This window comes from Artemia franciscana, chromosome 10, assembly GCF_032884065.1.
Source record: "Artemia franciscana chromosome 10, ASM3288406v1, whole genome shotgun sequence".
Lineage (NCBI taxonomy): Eukaryota > Metazoa > Arthropoda > Branchiopoda > Anostraca > Artemiidae > Artemia > Artemia franciscana.
In genome coordinates this window covers 8,999,816-9,017,363 of record NC_088872.1, presented here as the reverse complement: position 1 = coordinate 9,017,363, position 17,548 = coordinate 8,999,816, and the positions used below count along the sequence as shown (strand labels likewise).

General features: G+C 33.8%; 1 protein-coding gene across 1 annotated transcript; it reads left to right on the top strand.

The window, feature by feature from the left end:
• Window positions 1–4,854: 4,854 nt before the first annotated feature.
• LOC136031746 (FAS-associated factor 2-like) lies at window positions 4,855–6,815 on the top strand. The gene has a single exon (XM_065711473.1). It carries the CDS (start codon window positions 5,326–5,328, stop codon window positions 6,634–6,636), a length of 1,311 nt encoding a protein of 436 aa, XP_065567545.1. The 5' UTR covers window positions 4,855–5,325; the 3' UTR covers window positions 6,637–6,815.
• The last annotated feature ends 10,733 nt before the right edge of the window (window positions 6,816–17,548 follow it).

Here is a 17,548-nt window from a genome sequence, read left to right as displayed (position 1 = left end):
AGCTGATTGAAACAAACTGTAAGTAAGGAGCGACATAGCTCAACAGTAACCGAAACTCTAAAAAACGAAAATTTGACACCAATAGATCTATCAAAGAATAAGCTTTTTACGGTGATTCCAAATATATAAGATTCATTAAGCTTATTACCTATAAAAGGCTACGAGGCTGAGAAAATATGAACTATCCCCTAAGAATCAAAGAATCAAAGTTTTGTTTCCTAGGGGGGGTCCAATGGTGGATCCAGGGGAGTGTGTGGCTTGCCTCCCCCTTGACGTAGTTGTGGATTTGTGGTTGGCACCGCTTGCTCTGGTTTGGGTTGGGCCGAAGGTTATTTTTTTAAATTGGTTTTTAATAGTTGAGTTTTTAATAATTTTTTAATTATTAGGACTGTTTCTTTTTCAAAAAAGCTTGAAACAAGGTTAAGTTACTTTATGTGGTCGCTGTTGGATTTTAGTTTTGAATTTTGGTGAACAGGACGTCATGGTCAACATCAGGACGTCATAACCATTTTCATCTGAGGTAACGTCATAATATAGCGTTTTTTCTATTTACGTCATAATTCTAACGAAACTCTGACGACGTTCATTATCTAGTATATGAAAATACAATTCTCCGTAAATCATTGATTTTGTTTTAAATGTGTTTTAACTACAAAAGCGTGTATTTTCCAGTGCCGAGCTATAGGGAAGGGTTTGTTCATTACTATAATAGCTACCACTGCAACCCGGATTGTGTAAACCATGATTACAAACAAGAAAAAAAAAACTTGCTACTTTTTCTTCTTTGGAGCAGTAATAGATGAAATTCAAAAAATCTGGCAGCTAACTATGTCCAATTTTTACAATGGTTTGTTCTTCGAATGATTGTCTTTTAATATAGTTATCACAGTTACTCCGACGCAGGGACCTTAGTAGTCAAGAAGCGTCGTTAATTCTCAAATAATATTGTTATCACGTTTTATATGTAACTTGTTTTTTATATGTCTTCGATGTTACAATGGTAGGCATACCCGCTGATTGAAAACTCTAAGATTGACTATGTATATAATGTATTGAAATCCTAAATAGCAGTTGCAAAATATTTTCTTAAATCCCCATTTTACATTTAAAAAAAAACTTTCTTTATTATAAAGGTTTCATTATCAAACAATTCGTGGTAAAGGAATTTATAAGTAAGGAGTGACTCGGCTCAATAACAACCGAAAATTTAAAAAAAACGGAATTTTTAACATCAATAGATACATCAAAAGCATCAGCTTATTATGCTGATTCTAAATATACAAGATTCAATAAGTTACGTGTTATCCACCAAAGGTAACGAGCGTGAGTGAATCTGGGAAACACCCCCTACAATTGAAGGAATCTTAATCAAAATCGCACCATCAGATTTGGCGTACCTGAGAATCCTACTGTAGAAGTTTCTAGCTCCTATCTTCAAAAATGTGGAATTTCGCTGTTTTTGCCAGCCAGACCATGGATGTGTGTATTTGATGTTTTTCCATGGGTGGTTTTACCAAAGTAATAGACCTATAAGATCGGGAGAGGGTGCATTCGGACGGAAATTAAACATTCTAGTGCCATTTTTAAGTGACCGAGAAGAAGGGAAGGGGGACCCCCCACAGTCCGTGGGGAGAGGCCTGTAAGCTATGAAATCCGCCCTTTGTTTACCCATAGAGTTTGTTATTGGGTAGTATACAGATATTTTTTGCGGGTGGGGGGAGGGTAGGGGAATGGGAGATGGGTAGGTTTGCTTGGGCTGGACTTCTATAGGGAGGTTATTCTTTGGCGAGGGAATTTTCTGGGGGGTTGATATTTCAGGGGAAATGTTACACTGGGGGATTTAATAGAATTACTACACGAAATTTTATTGTCTTGCATTCTCCTTGCCAAATTTTTAGGAGATTCTTCAGGAACATTATCCAGGGGGTCTTTTCCGCGAGTTTTCATTTCTGGGAAATTTCCATGAAAGGGGGCATTTCTGGGGTAGACTAGAAACCAATTAGAGATTAAAGTCTTACTCAAATGAAAGAACACTTCGGCATATTTTTTTTTGGCTGAAATATCCGCAAGCAATTTCACAGGGAGGAAGGATTCTGAGCGAGAGGATAACTATCTTGAGGAAATTTGACGGGGGGGGGGGGAAGGCGGTGTATTTTGCTTTGGACGATTTATTTTGGAGTTTTTGTGCTAATGGCTTTAGCGCATAGAAAATAGAATAAAAGTGCTAATGACTTTAGTACATAGAGCAAGGCATTGAGGGAGGAATCCTTCAGATACGGAATAAATCTGCCAAAATTAATAAACAAATTTTGTTTTAATTTTTCATGCGTGGTGAGCCTAATTCGAATCTTTATTAGTGGAAAAACGTTCAGAAATCAAATTAAAAAAACATGTTTTTTTAACTGAAAATAAGGAGCGACATTAAAACTTAAAACGGAGAGAAATTATTCTGTATATGAAAGGGGTTGTCTTCTCAACACCACGCTCTTTACGCTAAAGTTTTGTTGTTGTATAATTGTATGAGGTGTGAAAAAGAGCCAAGCTTTAGCGTGAAGATCGAAGCGTTAAGGAGGTAACAGTCCCTTTCATATACGGCATAATTTCTGTTCGTTTTAAGTTTTAATGTCACTCCTTACTTTCAGTTAAAAAAAAGCTTGTTTTTTTTTAGTCAATCATGAGAAAGACAGAACCATATCTAGATCAACAAGGAAGCAGACATCCTCTGGATTAGTATTACAAAGTCGAGGGTAGAAACTTAGAGAGAAAGAAAGACATGAAATTTGAGCTTACAAAAAAATGGCACAAATGGCTTACAAAAAAAAGTATTGTGACTAAAACATGGACGCTGTGAAATTAAGCATAAAAAACAGACACAAACCGTGTGAGGATGTGGCAGCTCACAATAAACGTAAATTTCAAATATTAGCAGTTTTGCTGTCACTCATTGCTTGCAGCAAAGAAAAACCCGAAGGTTTGTGTCTGATACACTATTTGACAACGCATAGAAGCCACATGTTTCTTTCAATAAGTGCTTGATATGAGGTGCTCATTAACAGAAGACATCAGGCCATTTATGCAAATTATTGTCAAAGGAAGAGGGCCAAAATGACATAAAATAGCATATGAGAACAAAGAAAGGGAACAAAAAATGAAAAGAGAAAAAACAAATAGGTGAAAAAACGAGGATTTTATCAGCCAGTAGCTAAATATTGAAAAACAAGCAAATATTTCGACAAGGACCTCCGCCAAGTCGTCCTCAGTGCTCAAAGAAAACAAAGAAAAAAAACAAAAAAACAAAAAAAAACAAAAAAAAACAGCAAAATCTAACCTTTATAAGTGACCTGCACGAGAGGAAGACAGATACTGACTCAACCAACAAAAAACCAAGTTTAAATCAATGAAAGAGAAGTTACCAATTAGATTGAATAAGTATCCTTTGCCTTGCAACAGATTTCGCCTGTCTACAATTTCTGTTTTCATTAGATATGCGGACATGTTGTCTTAAATTAGATTGAGCGGAAATGTTCATAGATTCTTTTAATATTAAATTATTATAAATTGGGCTTAAGGAAATATCTCCCGTGTCTCTATTTATAGCCAAATTTCTATTTATATGTTTTTTTATCTCAATAGCCTCTTTAAAAGATTGCGGTAGACCATTTACAGTAGATATTAAAGTTGCCTCTTCAAAAAGAACTAAATGGGCAGGATTTTCGTATATATGCTGGGCCAGAGCTGAATCAAAGTTGTCATTTTTATTTTCCAGTCTCAGGGACTTGTCTATTGAAATTTTGTGTTCTTGCAATCGTTACCCTAGTTGTTGATTGGTCCTTCCAATGTAAAATCTTCCACATGAACAAGGGACTCTGTAGACACCACTACCTAGTATAGGGTCCGTTTTATCCTTTCCCGAGTTGAAAAAATGTTCAACTTTTTGTTCAGTTTTAAAAGAAACAGAGAGATTATGTCTTTTTAAAATTTTTCCAAGTTTGTCGCTGAGTTTTGATACGTATGGTAATGTAGTGAAAGTTTTTTTCTCAATTGCCAGTGTACCTGAATCAAGGGGGACGGGCTTCCTGTTTTCCTGTTTAATCTTTTTTAATCGTCTATCTATTATATTTTCAATGAGGTTGATTGGGTAGCCATTGCAGAAATGACTGTCCATGATCTATAACTATAAACATGAGGTTTTTACCCCCTCTTTCCCCCTTGACAAACCAAAGCAAAGTTGTGTACTCTGCCATTTTTTGCCAAAAAATGTCGATTTTCGCCCAAAGACCTTCAAAATATCGAGGACTGTCTTAATTGATTCTGAAACACTTCACAGTATTTAACACTGAACGAAAATGGTGGCTCGATTATGTTTATAGGTAACCTCCTTACCTGTAAATGCCCTTAGACACTGAAACACTGAACGAAAACGGTGGCTAGATTATGTTTATAGGTAACCTCCTTACCTGTAAATGCCCTTAGACGACGTTTACAAATAATTACGCATCGTGGTATCAGAGAAGCGTGCTATTAAGAACAAAGAGAAAAAAAGGTAGCAAAGCAGAGTAACAGAAGTATCTAAAGCAAAAAATGAAAAAAAAAACAAGCACAATGGCATCGTCATATGCAGGTATCTTTTGAAAAATTAAATAAAAAAAAAAACAAGTATTTTTTAACTGAAAATAAGGAGCGACATTAAAACTTAAAACGAACAGAAATTGCTCCGTGCATGAAACGGGGCAGACTCCTCCTCGATGTCCCTCTCTTTACGCTAGAGTTTTATTGTTTTAAAAAAGGTAGATTTGTGAGAAAAAGTCAAACTTTAGCGTAAAGAGCTCAAAACTTTATATAGGTAGGATTAAACTTGATGAAACTTACATATTCAAATCAGCATAAGAATCCAATTCTTTTGATGTATCCATTGGTATCAAAATTCCGTTTTTTAGAGTTTCGGTTACTATTGATCCGAGTCGCTTCTTACTAAGGTTCGTTACCACAAACTGTTTGATTGTTTCTTTGGGGTATGATATCATATTAGAGTGCTTCCGTCATCTCATTCTCTGAAACGTCATCATACCCCTTGAGTTCTAGTCACAAACACTTTTCCAGAATATTCTTTGTATTTTAAATTACAAAACAAATAATTCAGTTTTATCATAAATTAACAGGTGCAAAATAATGTCCGACCTTCACTATAATGACTTTAAAGATCAGTTCTCTTAAAATGTCGCAGTCCAAGATGTAAACATAACGAAAGTTTTTACTTAAAATTACCGTTTAATGGAATTGGAATAGCTTCCAGATTGAACAGGCTTAGAAACGAAGAAACGTAAAATGGAATATGAAAGAGACCAAATCCTTGCTCAGTTCCAGGAATTAAGTGGGATTGATACACTTGAAGAATGTAGTCATATATTAAATCAAAATGATTGGAATTTAGAAGTTGCCCTCAATTCTTTATTCAATGATGTCAGAGAACATCCTAGGCAAGAAAGAGAAAATTCTCAAAAGCGAGAGGTGCATTCTAATAGAAGTCTAGTTGCAAGAGCACTCAGTATGGTTCAATGGTGTAGATCATACCAGCCTAAATTAACTACCGAATGGATATATTATGCTATAATTTTGCCTATCAAAATAGTTGTTAAGATTTTTTTAAGCATTGTATCATTATTTGGTTGGTCACGCAAGCCAGCAATTATTAGTGTAGCTGAAGATGTATCTTCCTATAGAAGAGACTTCGAAGAGGAATTTGGAACCTTTCATCCTACCCTTTTTGAAGGTAGTTATAACCAAGCACTTGCTGCAGCCAAACAAGAGCTGGTCTTCTTAATGACACACATTTATTCCCCTGATAATCAGGATTCTAAAATGTTTTGTCAGCAAACGTTAACAAGTCCTGATGTGGTAAATTATATAAACAAAAATTTCATTTTCTGGGCTTGTTCAGTCAAGAAAAATGAAGGATATACAACATTCAAGTCATTGGAAGGAAATATATATCCTTTGACTGCAATTACTGTATTGAAGAATAATAAAATGTACCTTCAATCCTATATTGAAGGATATTTGGAGCCTCAGCCGTTTGTTAATAGGTTGAGAAGAGTTGTAGAAAATTACAAAGCGATCCTCATTAAAGCAAGGCAGGAAAGGGATGAAAGAGCTTTAAACCAGACCATCCGGGAAGAACAAGACAAGGCTTATGAAGAATCTTTACGTGCTGATCAAGAGAAAGAGATAAAACAACAAAGAGAGAGAGAGGAAAAGGAAAGACTGGATCAAGAAATAGCAGAAAGGGAGATTAAAAAAAAGGCGATGCTAGAACTATTGAAGGAGAGAAGAAGAGAAGCCAGCGGGCTTGTCCCTGATGAGCCCGACCCTTATCATTCAGAGTGTGTGAAAGTTGCTATACGTTTGCCAGATGGTAAATCTCTTGTGAGGCGGTTTCTACGATCTCACTCTTTGAAATATTTATATTATTTTGTATTAAGTGATGAGAACTCACCAAGTGAATTTGAATTAGTTACTAACTATCCAAAACGAGTTCTTATTTGTAAGCCAGGGGAATTCAGGGAGGAGATCCCTTCATTTGGTGATGTTGGGCTTGGAAAATCTGAAGTTCTATTTGTTCATGATCTTGAAGCATAAAATTTTTCCCTTTTTTTTGTAATCCTTTCATTCATCGTTTCCAGTGCATCATCTGAGTCTTTAGTCTGGGTCTAGTGCGTTAGGAAATTTATTTTAAAGTTCAGCTCTTTTAACGACAAATGTTTCAATCGTGATCATATTATATCTTCGTCTACGTGTGTTACAATGACACCTATCAATTTTATTTCTGTGGTTTTTAGTTTAGGAATCGTTAACTTTCACGTAAGGAAGGGAATGACGTAGATTCCCTCACGTAGGAGGGAATCTGATGAAGATCCTTCTGCTTTCGTGGTTGCAGCAGTAGCTGCAACGGTAGATACTTGTATAGTTTTAAAAGCAAGATCTTAATTTAAAAACCAATTATTAAAATTTGAAGTAGCTCAAATCCTCTCAAAAATAGCGTCTGATCGAAATAAAAATTCACCCTTAGAATTACCATGGCCAAAATCTTATACAAGACACTTTCAAGCCTCTGACTTGATGCAACAAGAAAGGTACCTTTTTTGCATGGGTAGCACTGATAAGTCCTCTTTTTTTCCCTTCACTGCTTGCGGGGAACTCAAATTTCATAGAGCTGCTTAACAGCTCATTTCATTCGAAATTGCTATATCTAGTGCCTTTTCTAATTAATTAAACATAATATTTAAAATAAAACACAATATTTGGAATAAAACCGACCCTTCACATATACGATGATGAATGAAGTCATAATTGTGGGCCACAATCATAAATGACAGTATGGTGAAACTAATTTAAAAACTTTTTTCACAAAAAAAGTGAAAAGTAAAGAGCTCCATTAAGCCAAATATGAGCAGAAATAAAGTCAAAGAATCTTCAAAGCGTAAAACTACCACAATTCACCATCAATACATAATTGAAACCAAAACGAAAAAGAAATTACAATGAGTAACCGAGTCAAACTCAAAACGACCAAAATTAACATAAGTAGGGCTGATTGTAAATAATTTCTTAGACCACACTGCTTTTCCATTTACGAAACATTGATTAAAGAAAAAACGGGTTCAGTGAACAAAAATAAAATATATAAACTACACTTTAACTAAAATTAATAAAAACACTCCGAATATTTCGGCCCCACGTCCGGGCACCTTTCTCAACGGAAAAAAAAGAAAGAAAATTACAAACCGACAATTTGAGACTTTTTTTTAAGACATCATAAATAAAATACCACGACAAATAAAACACCACAAAAAATATAAACAATAAAATAAATAAGAACAACTCACATTATAAAACAAAACTCCTGCACTGACGGTAATAACTTTAGAATAAAAGTAAAGCAACTGTATATAATGAAACTTTCCTCTGCCACATTTCGGTGCATAAATGTGAATCTATTAAAAATGAAATTATAATTCTTGCAACAAAACAAAAGCAGGTCACCGAACCCCAAATCCAATCCAAATCTTACAGGTTAATGAACCAAAGTTATGAATTATAAATTGAATGTATTTTTTCATTTGCTATTTTAACTGCAGTCCGTTGACTTCTTACAGCATTGACCTTGCTTTGACTTTCGTTCGCAAGGTTATTACTTGTTTCGGGACAATTATGCAAATCAGTACTCGTTGAAGTTTTTGACTGGTCTTTAATTAAACTATTATTGAATTTACCTTAACATCCCCTTCATCTCTATTAATATTAATTCCCCCATAGATAATCTTTTTTATTTCTATAATTTCTCTGAAACTTTGTAAAAGTCCTACAGACTTATCAACAATTTTTGTCTGATCAAATAAAATATTTTGATGAGGAAAATTATATACGTGTTCCGCTATAGCGGATTCAAATGTTTCAGGTTTCTTATTCTGTCTAAGCGAGCAGTCTATCGCATTTTTGTGTTACACCCTTATTCAGTAAATTCTGCTGTGTTCTACCTACATAAAATTTACCACAAGAGCATGAAATTTTGTATACCCCCTGATGTATATTTCTTGGAACTTTATCTTTTCCATTATTTAGCCATGAGCTTATATTTTGTCCTGATTTAAAATTTGTTTTTATGTTATGTTTTTTTAATTCTATCCTTAATTTCTGTGACAACATTGGGATATAAGGCAAAGTTATGTAATTTTTTTTTGATTTGATCCATTTTCTTCTAATATTATAGGTTCCAGTAACTTTTTTTCCTTTTTTCAATTATTTGAGAAATCATATTTTCGGGATATCCGTTTCCTACTAGAATATCCTTAATAGAAATTAATTTACTACTCATGTATTCTGGTGAAGCTAATTTTAATACTCTATCAACTAAAGAAATAACTACCCTTCTTTTTACTCTGATCGGGGGATTTGATGCGAAAGACAAATAGCGGTTGTATATTAGTTCTAGCGATTGTTCATGTATTGAAGGATAAACGTTTTAAAAGATCACAAGTTGTAAATGAAATAGATTTTTTTTAAATATACTTTGCGGGTTTCTTAATGATTTTCAACAAATTATATAAATTTTCAAAAATTCTTTTGAACATGTTTTAAGGTTATCGAGGGAAAGATTAAAAAATTTTTTGCAATTAAAAAGGGAACATGAAAGACAAAATATTTCAACGCATAAATCTAAACATTTCCCAGGACTAGGTGTAATTAATTTAAGCAAAAAGGAGTTAACCAAAGAACAAAAGCAAATCCTTGAAATAGGTATAAAATTTGGACTATCTCCTAAAAAAGTACCGGTAGAAGAAATAATTTCAAAGATTGAGTCAGGGATTCATGTGTTTTCAAAAGATGTTAATGATGTAGATGATTTAAGACTCGGAGTCGTAAATATTAAAAAAATATTTTTCAATTTTCAAGAAAACCTTAAGAACAAAGGTACAAAAATTTGGAAAGCTTTAAAAAAAGATAATTCTCTAATAATAACGAAAACTGATACGAGCAATACGGTAGTAATCCTAGAAAAAGATGATTATGATAGTAAAATAGAAGCAATTCTAAAGGATATTTCAACATACAAAAGTCTTAACTCAGACCCAACTGAATCTTATGTTGCAAAATCAAGAAAGGATTTAGAAGACCTTAAAAATAATCAAAATACAACACCACAGATGTACTATAAGTTCTTTCCGAGGGGATCAGTTTGCCCAAAAATATATGGTTCTCTAAAAATACATAAAACAGGCATTCCTCCAAGATCTATAGTATCAACAAGGAACTCACCAACAGAAAAAATTGAAAAATGGGTAGTATTGTAGTATTGGTAGTACAGAAAAATGGGTAAATATCAAATGATTCTAGACTTTTCAGTTTTGATATAAAATCAATGTATACGTATATACCTTTCGATAAATCTGTATTTGTTTTATCCAAAAAACTTGATGTGTATAAAAGTGAGATAGAAGAATTATCTGCAGGCGTCGAGATTGAAACTATATTAAATTTAATCAGAATAACTAGCAGGTATACTAATTTTTTCAAATTTGGAGAAAATTTTTACCATCAAGCTAGAGGATTAGCAATGGAAGGAGCCTTAAGTCCACTGTTAGCAAAATATTTATGTAGAGTATGTAGAAAATTTAGCTGTTGATACATATTTTTTTAAAACCTAAATTTTGGGGCAGATATATGGATGATGTTTTAGTTATTTGGAATTATGGGGAATCACAAATTGAAAGTTTTCTGGAACATTTAAATAATTTGGGAGGGGAATTAGTTTTTACAATTGAAAATGAAACAAACAATAAGTTACCGTTTCTGGATATTTGGATCCATAGAAAGAATAATGAACTAATTTTTTAAATTTACCGTAAACCAACTAATAACAACCGCTATTTGTCTTTCGCATCAAATCACCCAATCCAAGTAGGGGGGTAGTTATTTTTTTAGTTGATAGAGTGTTAAAATTAGCTTCACCAGAATACATGAGTAGTGAATTAATTTTTATTAAGGATATTCTAGTAAGAAATGGATATCCCGAAAATATGATTTTTCAAATAATTGAAAAAAGGAAAAAAGGTTACTGGAACCTATAATATTAGCAGAAAATGGATCAAATCAAAAAAAAAATTACATAACTTTGCCTTATATCCCAATGTTGTTACAAAAAATTAAGGAGAGAATTAAAAAAACATAATATAAAAACACCTTTTAAATCAGGACAAAATATAAGCTCATGGCTAAATAATGGATTTATCAAAAGGTATATACGTATACATTGATTTTATATCAAAACTGAAAAGTCTAGAATCATTTGATAACATGTTCAAAAGAATTTTTGAAAATTTATATAATTTGTTGAAAATCATACGCATTAAGAAACCCGCAAAGTATATTTAAAAAAAATCTATTTCTTTTACAATTTGTGATCTTTTAAAACGTTTATCCTTCAATAAATGAACCATCGCTAGAACTAATATACAACCGCTATTTGTCTTTCGCATCAAATCACCCGATCAGAGTAAAAAGAAGGGTAGTTATTTCTTTAGTTGATAGAGTGTTAAAATTAGCTTCACCAGAATACAAAAGTAGTAAATTAATTTTTATTAAGGATATTCTAGTAAGAAATGGATATCCCGAAAATATGATTTTTCAAATAATTGAAAAAAGGAAAAAAAGTTACTGGAACCTATAATATTAGCAGAAAATGGATCAAATCAAAAAACAAATTACATAACTTTGCCTTATATCCCAATGTTGTCACAGAAATTAAGGAGAGAATTAAAAAAACATAATATAAAAACAGCTTTTAAATCAGGACAAAATATAAGCTCATGGCTAAATAATGGAAAGGATAAAGTTCCAAGAAATATACAACAGGGGGTATACAAAATTCCATACTCTTGTAGTAAATTTTAAGTATAGAACAAAGCAGAATTTACAAAATAAGGGTGTAACACAAAAATGCGATAGACTGCTCGCTAAGACAGAATAAGAAACCTGAAACATTTGAATCCGCTACAACGGAACACGTATATAATTTTCCTCATCACAATAATTTATTTGATCAGACGAAAATTGTTGATAAGTCTGTAGGACTTTTACAAAGTTTCAGAGAAATTATAGAAATAAAAAAGATTATCTATGAGGTTATTAGTATTAATAGAGATGAAGGGGATTTTAAGTTAAATTCAATTTATAATAGTTTAATTTAAGACCAGTCAAAAACTTCAACGAGTACTGATTTGCATAATTGTCCCGAAACAAGTAATAACCTTGCGAACGAAAGTCAAAGCAAGGTCAATGCTGTAAGAAGTCAACGGACTGCAGCTAAAATTGCAAATGAAAAAATCCATTCAATTTATAATTTATAACTTTGTTTCATTACCCTGTAAGATTTTGATTTGATTTGGGGTTCGTTGACCTGCTTTTGTTTTGTTACAAGGATTTATAATTTTCATTTTTAATAGATTCCCATTTGTGTACCGAATGTGGCAGAGGAAAGTTTCATTATATACAGTTGTGTTAGTTTTATTCTGAAGTTATTACCGTCAGTGCAGGAGTTTTGTTTTATAATGTGAGTTGTTCTTATTTATTTCATTGTTTATATTTTTTTGTGGTGTTTTATTTGTCGTGGTATTTTATTTATGATGTCTTAAAAAAAGTCTCAAATTGTTGGTTTGCAATTTTCTTATTTTTTTCTCCGTTGAGAAAGGCTCCCGGACATGGGGCCGAAATATTCGGAGTATTTTTTTTTTTTTTAGTTAAAGTGTAGTTTACATATTTTACTTTTGTTCACTGTTTTACAGAAATTAAACCCGTTTTTTCTTTAATCAATTTTTCGTAGTAGGGCTGATAACCCCCGTGCCTTCTTAAGACCAGAACATAAGTTTCTCTTTATCGAAAAAGAAACAAACGAATGACCATGGATTGTCATCACATATACTATTATTTGTTCCTTAAAGTTTTACCATTTTTCATTTAAAAAAGTAGAAAATGTGAATAGCTTTAAACTTCATTTTGTCATCAGTAAAGTTCAAATTATATTCTGGTCTTGGAAGGCTATGAGAGCCAAATATTCCCCTTGGGGCATGACTTATAACCCTTGCCTTGAAGGCTGTGGGACTGGTTGTCATACTCATAGGCACAATTATTGGACCTTTCAACGAAGTTGTACAAAATTGCTATCTCCGAATTTTGATTGGATGTGTTTGGAGAAATGACTACTGTGGGAGGGAATGGTTTGCCCTCCAATCACTTTCGACTACTGAAAAGGGGACTAGGCTTTCAATTTCCAGCTGAATGAGTCACTTTTGAAGTTTCTACGACAACTTTATCTATGCAAAGCGCCCTGGTCTAAAAAAAAAAAATAATATTAAGAAAACTAAGTAACTTGGACTAGAAGGTGAATAGGTGATGCAAGGTAGCGAGAACATTGATCAAGCGGATGATTTTACTTACCTGGGTATTATCATCAAGGATAGTGGATGCGACGAAGATATTAAAGGTAGGCTAGCCATGGCCCAGGGTCTTTGTTCACGCTTGAAAAACGTTGGGAGGACTAGGAAGATAAGTGTGCAAATCAAGATTAAAATATTGGAAGCAACACTAATGATCTTGGTTACATATGACTCTGAAACATGGGTGCTTGGGAAGACGGAGGAATATTTTTAAAAAAAAATTCCAAAGGAATCGTCTAAGGATTTTTTTGTCTGAGGATTTGAGGATTTTTTTTATCTTTTTTTGTCTAAGGATTTTTCTGTCTGAATGGTCGTATTTCAAAGAGCAAGGTGTATGAAAAATGTGGGGTTATCCCAGTTTCTTCGGCTGTAATGAGAGAAAAATTGGGGTGAATAGGACACGTTTTGCAGATCCATCTAGAACCATCAGCACCATCACCATGCAGAACCATCCATCTAGGGTTAAAAAAACAGGTTGTTGCCAAATGGGATTGGAAGATGTCATATGAAAAGATGTAAAGGAAAATGAAACTGCTTGGGAAATTGTAAAAAGGGAATTATGGAATAGAATGGAATGGAGGAGGAGCATGTGCAGCTGCGATGGCTTCAAAGGGCTTGATACTCCTGTGAGTTTTTATTATGATTAGCAGTAATACTTCAGAGGAAGAATAAGTGGAGGAAGGAGCTTTAAAATACATTCTTGGGTAATAATTAAGGCTCTAGATCTGTTCCTGTAAATTTCAAACTCACCTTAATCAACTACATTTCTAGATGAACAGAAGCCCCTAATCCAAAACTGCAGTCGAAGAATATCAGATACATTCCAGTTTTACTAGTAGGTCTATATTTACAGGTGGGTCATTTTCTTTAATTATTCATAGTTTTCAATGGTTATCCTGTTTCAGATAGAATGAAGACTTGGACTTTGTTGAAGTCTAAAAATGAATATTTTGCTGAATGAAAACATGTTTGTAAGAAATAAATAAATATTTGTTTACCTTTCCTTCAATTTTCTCATATTTTGCACAGATGTCAGATAAAATAAAAAGCGTGGTATTTCATAAATTAATAAAAAAAACTTTCCGAATTAGATGTTTTTTCAAAGAAAACTAAGGGCCATATTAAATTTAAGTTCAGATAAAATAAAGATCAACAATAATTCAAACTCAAATGAACCAGAAATTACTATTGAAGAAAAAATGAAACCCAAAACGGACAGGAATATCATTGCAAAAAAAAACATACAATATGTACTAGCGTAAATGAAGAAATAAATTTTAGAAACGAGTAAGGCTTAAAATGAATATGCAAAGCAAGCTGAAAACGAAAAAAAATCTTTCGCTAATGAAATGTTGGATATTGAAAATCAGAAGAAATAGAAATCAACAGTAACTCAAACTCAAAATCACCAGAAATTATTATTAAAGAATAAATTATTATTAACAATTATTATTAACATTATTGACAAACATTATTTACAAATTATTGTCAAAAGGTACTAATATCTGCTACTACTACTACTACTACTACTACTACTACTACTACTACTACTACTACTACTACTACTACTACTACTACTACTACTACTACTACTACTACTACTACTACTACTACTACTACTACTACTACTACTACTACTACTACTACTACTATTACTACTACTACTACTATTACTACTACTACTACTACTACTACTACTACTACTACTACTACTACTACTACTACAAATAACTTACCGCAGCACCAAGCCGCCAGAGGCCAACACAGCTACGAACGCTCATCCTGAGTCCAATCTTTTCAAGGCCTCCCTCTTAACACCTTCCCAGGAAGTTCCCATTTCCGTTAAATCTTTATTTATGACATCCTCCCATCCCAGAAGAGGACGGCCTGCTTTCCGTTTAGCCCCAGACGGTTGACCAAAAAGGACAATCCTCGGCAATCTTTCATTCTTAATCCGTAGAACTTGGCCTAGCCATCTTAACCTTTCTTTCATTATGGCCCTTGAAAGCGGGATTGAACCAGATTTTTCCTAAAACCTACTGTTTGAAATACGGTCAATCAGACGGGTACCCAGAACAATCCGTTGGCAATTTCTCTAGAAAATATCTAGTAAATTTTCATCCACCTTTTGGAGCGCCCATGCTCCAGAGCCACACTTGACCACTCTCATCACTGTAGCTTTCAATATTCTAATCTTGGTTTGCAGACTTATCTTCCTATTCTTCCGAACTTTTCACTGCTCCCACTGTCTTTACTAATGATTCCACCAAGTGAAGTGAAGCTGCCTACCTGATCAATCTTTTCGTTGCCCACCTTTTCGTTGCCACCTTTTCATCTTCACTTATTCCTAGCCTCAGTGACTTGGTCTTCTTAACATTAATTTTCAAACCTATTCTAGCACCCTCAACTCGCAAAACCTTTAAAAATTCATTCATTTTGCTCAAACTTTCATCTAATATGCTTAAATCATCAGCATAATCCAAGTCCAGGAGAGTTTTCCCTCCCCATTTGATTTCGTGGTCTCCAAAAGCCTTTCCTGTGCTCCTTAAGACAAAGGCCATCAAAATGAGCCATATAAAAGGAAATAGAACACAACCGTGTTAACTCCTGATTTAATACAAAACCAGCTGCTAACCTCATTTTCCACCTTAACCGTAGCAGTATTATTCCCGTACATAGCACATATCACTTAAATGTATTTGTTTGGTATCAAACAGTTCGTGGTAACGAACTGTAGTAAGGAGCGACCCGGCTCAATAGTAACCAAAACTCTAAAAAACGGAATTTTGATACCAATAGTTACATCAAAAGAACCGCATTTAATGCTGGTTTTAAATATATAAGTTTCATCAAGTTTAGTCTTACGCATCAAAAGTTACAAGCCTGAGAAAACTTGCCCTATTTTATAAAATAGGGGGAAACACCCCTAAAAGTCATAGAATCTTAACCAAAATCACACCATCAGATTCAGCGTATCAGAGAACCCTGCTGTACAAGGTTCAACCTCCTATCTACAAAAAGGTGGAATTTTGTATTTTTTGCCAGAAGACAAATCACGGATGCATTTTTATTTGTTTTTTTTTTCGCAGGGGTGATCGTGGTTCTCGACCCAGTGGTCCTAGAATTTTGTGAGGGGGCTAATTGGACCGAAAATGAAAAGTTCTAGTGCCCTTTTTAAGTGACCAAAAAAATTGGAGTCCACCTCGGCCCCCTCTCACGCTCATTTTTTCCCAAAGTCGTCGGATGAAAATTCTGAGATAGCCATTTTATTCAACATAGTCGAAAAACCTTATAACTATGTCTTTGAGGACGACTTACTCCCCCACAGTCCGCGTGGGAACGGCTGCAAGTTGCAAATTTTGACCAGTGTTTGTGTATAGTAATGGTTATTGGGAAGCCTAGAGACGTTTTCATGGGGATTTGTTGGTTGGGAGGGGTGAGGATTGAGAAGAGGCGGTTATGTGGGGGAAATTTTCCATGGAGGAATTTGTCATGCGGGAAGAAGGTTTCCATAAAGGGGGCGCAGCATTTTCTAGCATCATTTAAAAAAAAACAATGAGAAAATAAACATGAAAAAGTTTTTTTTTCAACTGGAAGTAAGGAGTAGTATTAAAACTTAAAACGAACAGGAAATATTACGCATATAAGGGGTTCATCTCCTCCTAATACCTCACTCTTTACGCTAGAGGATTTTTAGTAATTTCAACTATTTATTCTACGGCCTTTGTGATTCAGGGGACAAAATTTAAGCTTTAATGTAAAGAGTTATTGACGAGGTATTGATGAGTGGGCGAACCCTCTCATATACGTAATAAAGAACATACGAATATAGAAGTTTGTTACGTAAGCTAATTCGTGAGTTACGTATATCTTTTACTAATGAAAACGTTCGTAAAAACTAAAAGTTCCAGTTGCCTTTTTAAGTACCCAAAAATTCGAGGGCAACTGGGCCTCCTCCCCCTTCTTTTTTCTCAAAATCATTCGATCAAATCTATGAGAAAGCCATTGAGCCAAATAAATAAATATGCAAATTTCTCTTTAATTATTCATTTGCGGAGAGCCGAAATTAATACATGGATTAACTAAAAAACGTTCAGAAATTAGATTAAAAAAACAAGTTTTTTTAACTGAAAGTAAGGAGCGACATTAAAACTTAAAACGAACAGAAATTACTCCGTATATGAAAGGGGCTGCTCCCTCTTCAACGCCCTGCTCTTTATGCTAAAGTTTTTACTGTTTTAAAAGTAGAGTTGAGAGAAAGAGTCAAACTTTAGTGCAAAGAGCAAGGCGTTGAAGAGGGAGCAGCCCCTTTCGTATACGGGGTAATTTCTGTTCGTTTTAAGTTTTAATGTCACTCCTTACTTTCAGTTAAACAAAACTTGTCTTTTTTTATTTATACCATATAGGGATAAGACCTTTGCTATAGCTCTTCTATCAACATAATCGAATGCTTGCTTATAATCAATAAAATTGAGGACCAAAGTTGTTTGACAACGAGGGCACTTCTCAATTATTAACCTAAGAGTGAAGGCTTGGTTTACACATCCTTTACCTTTTCT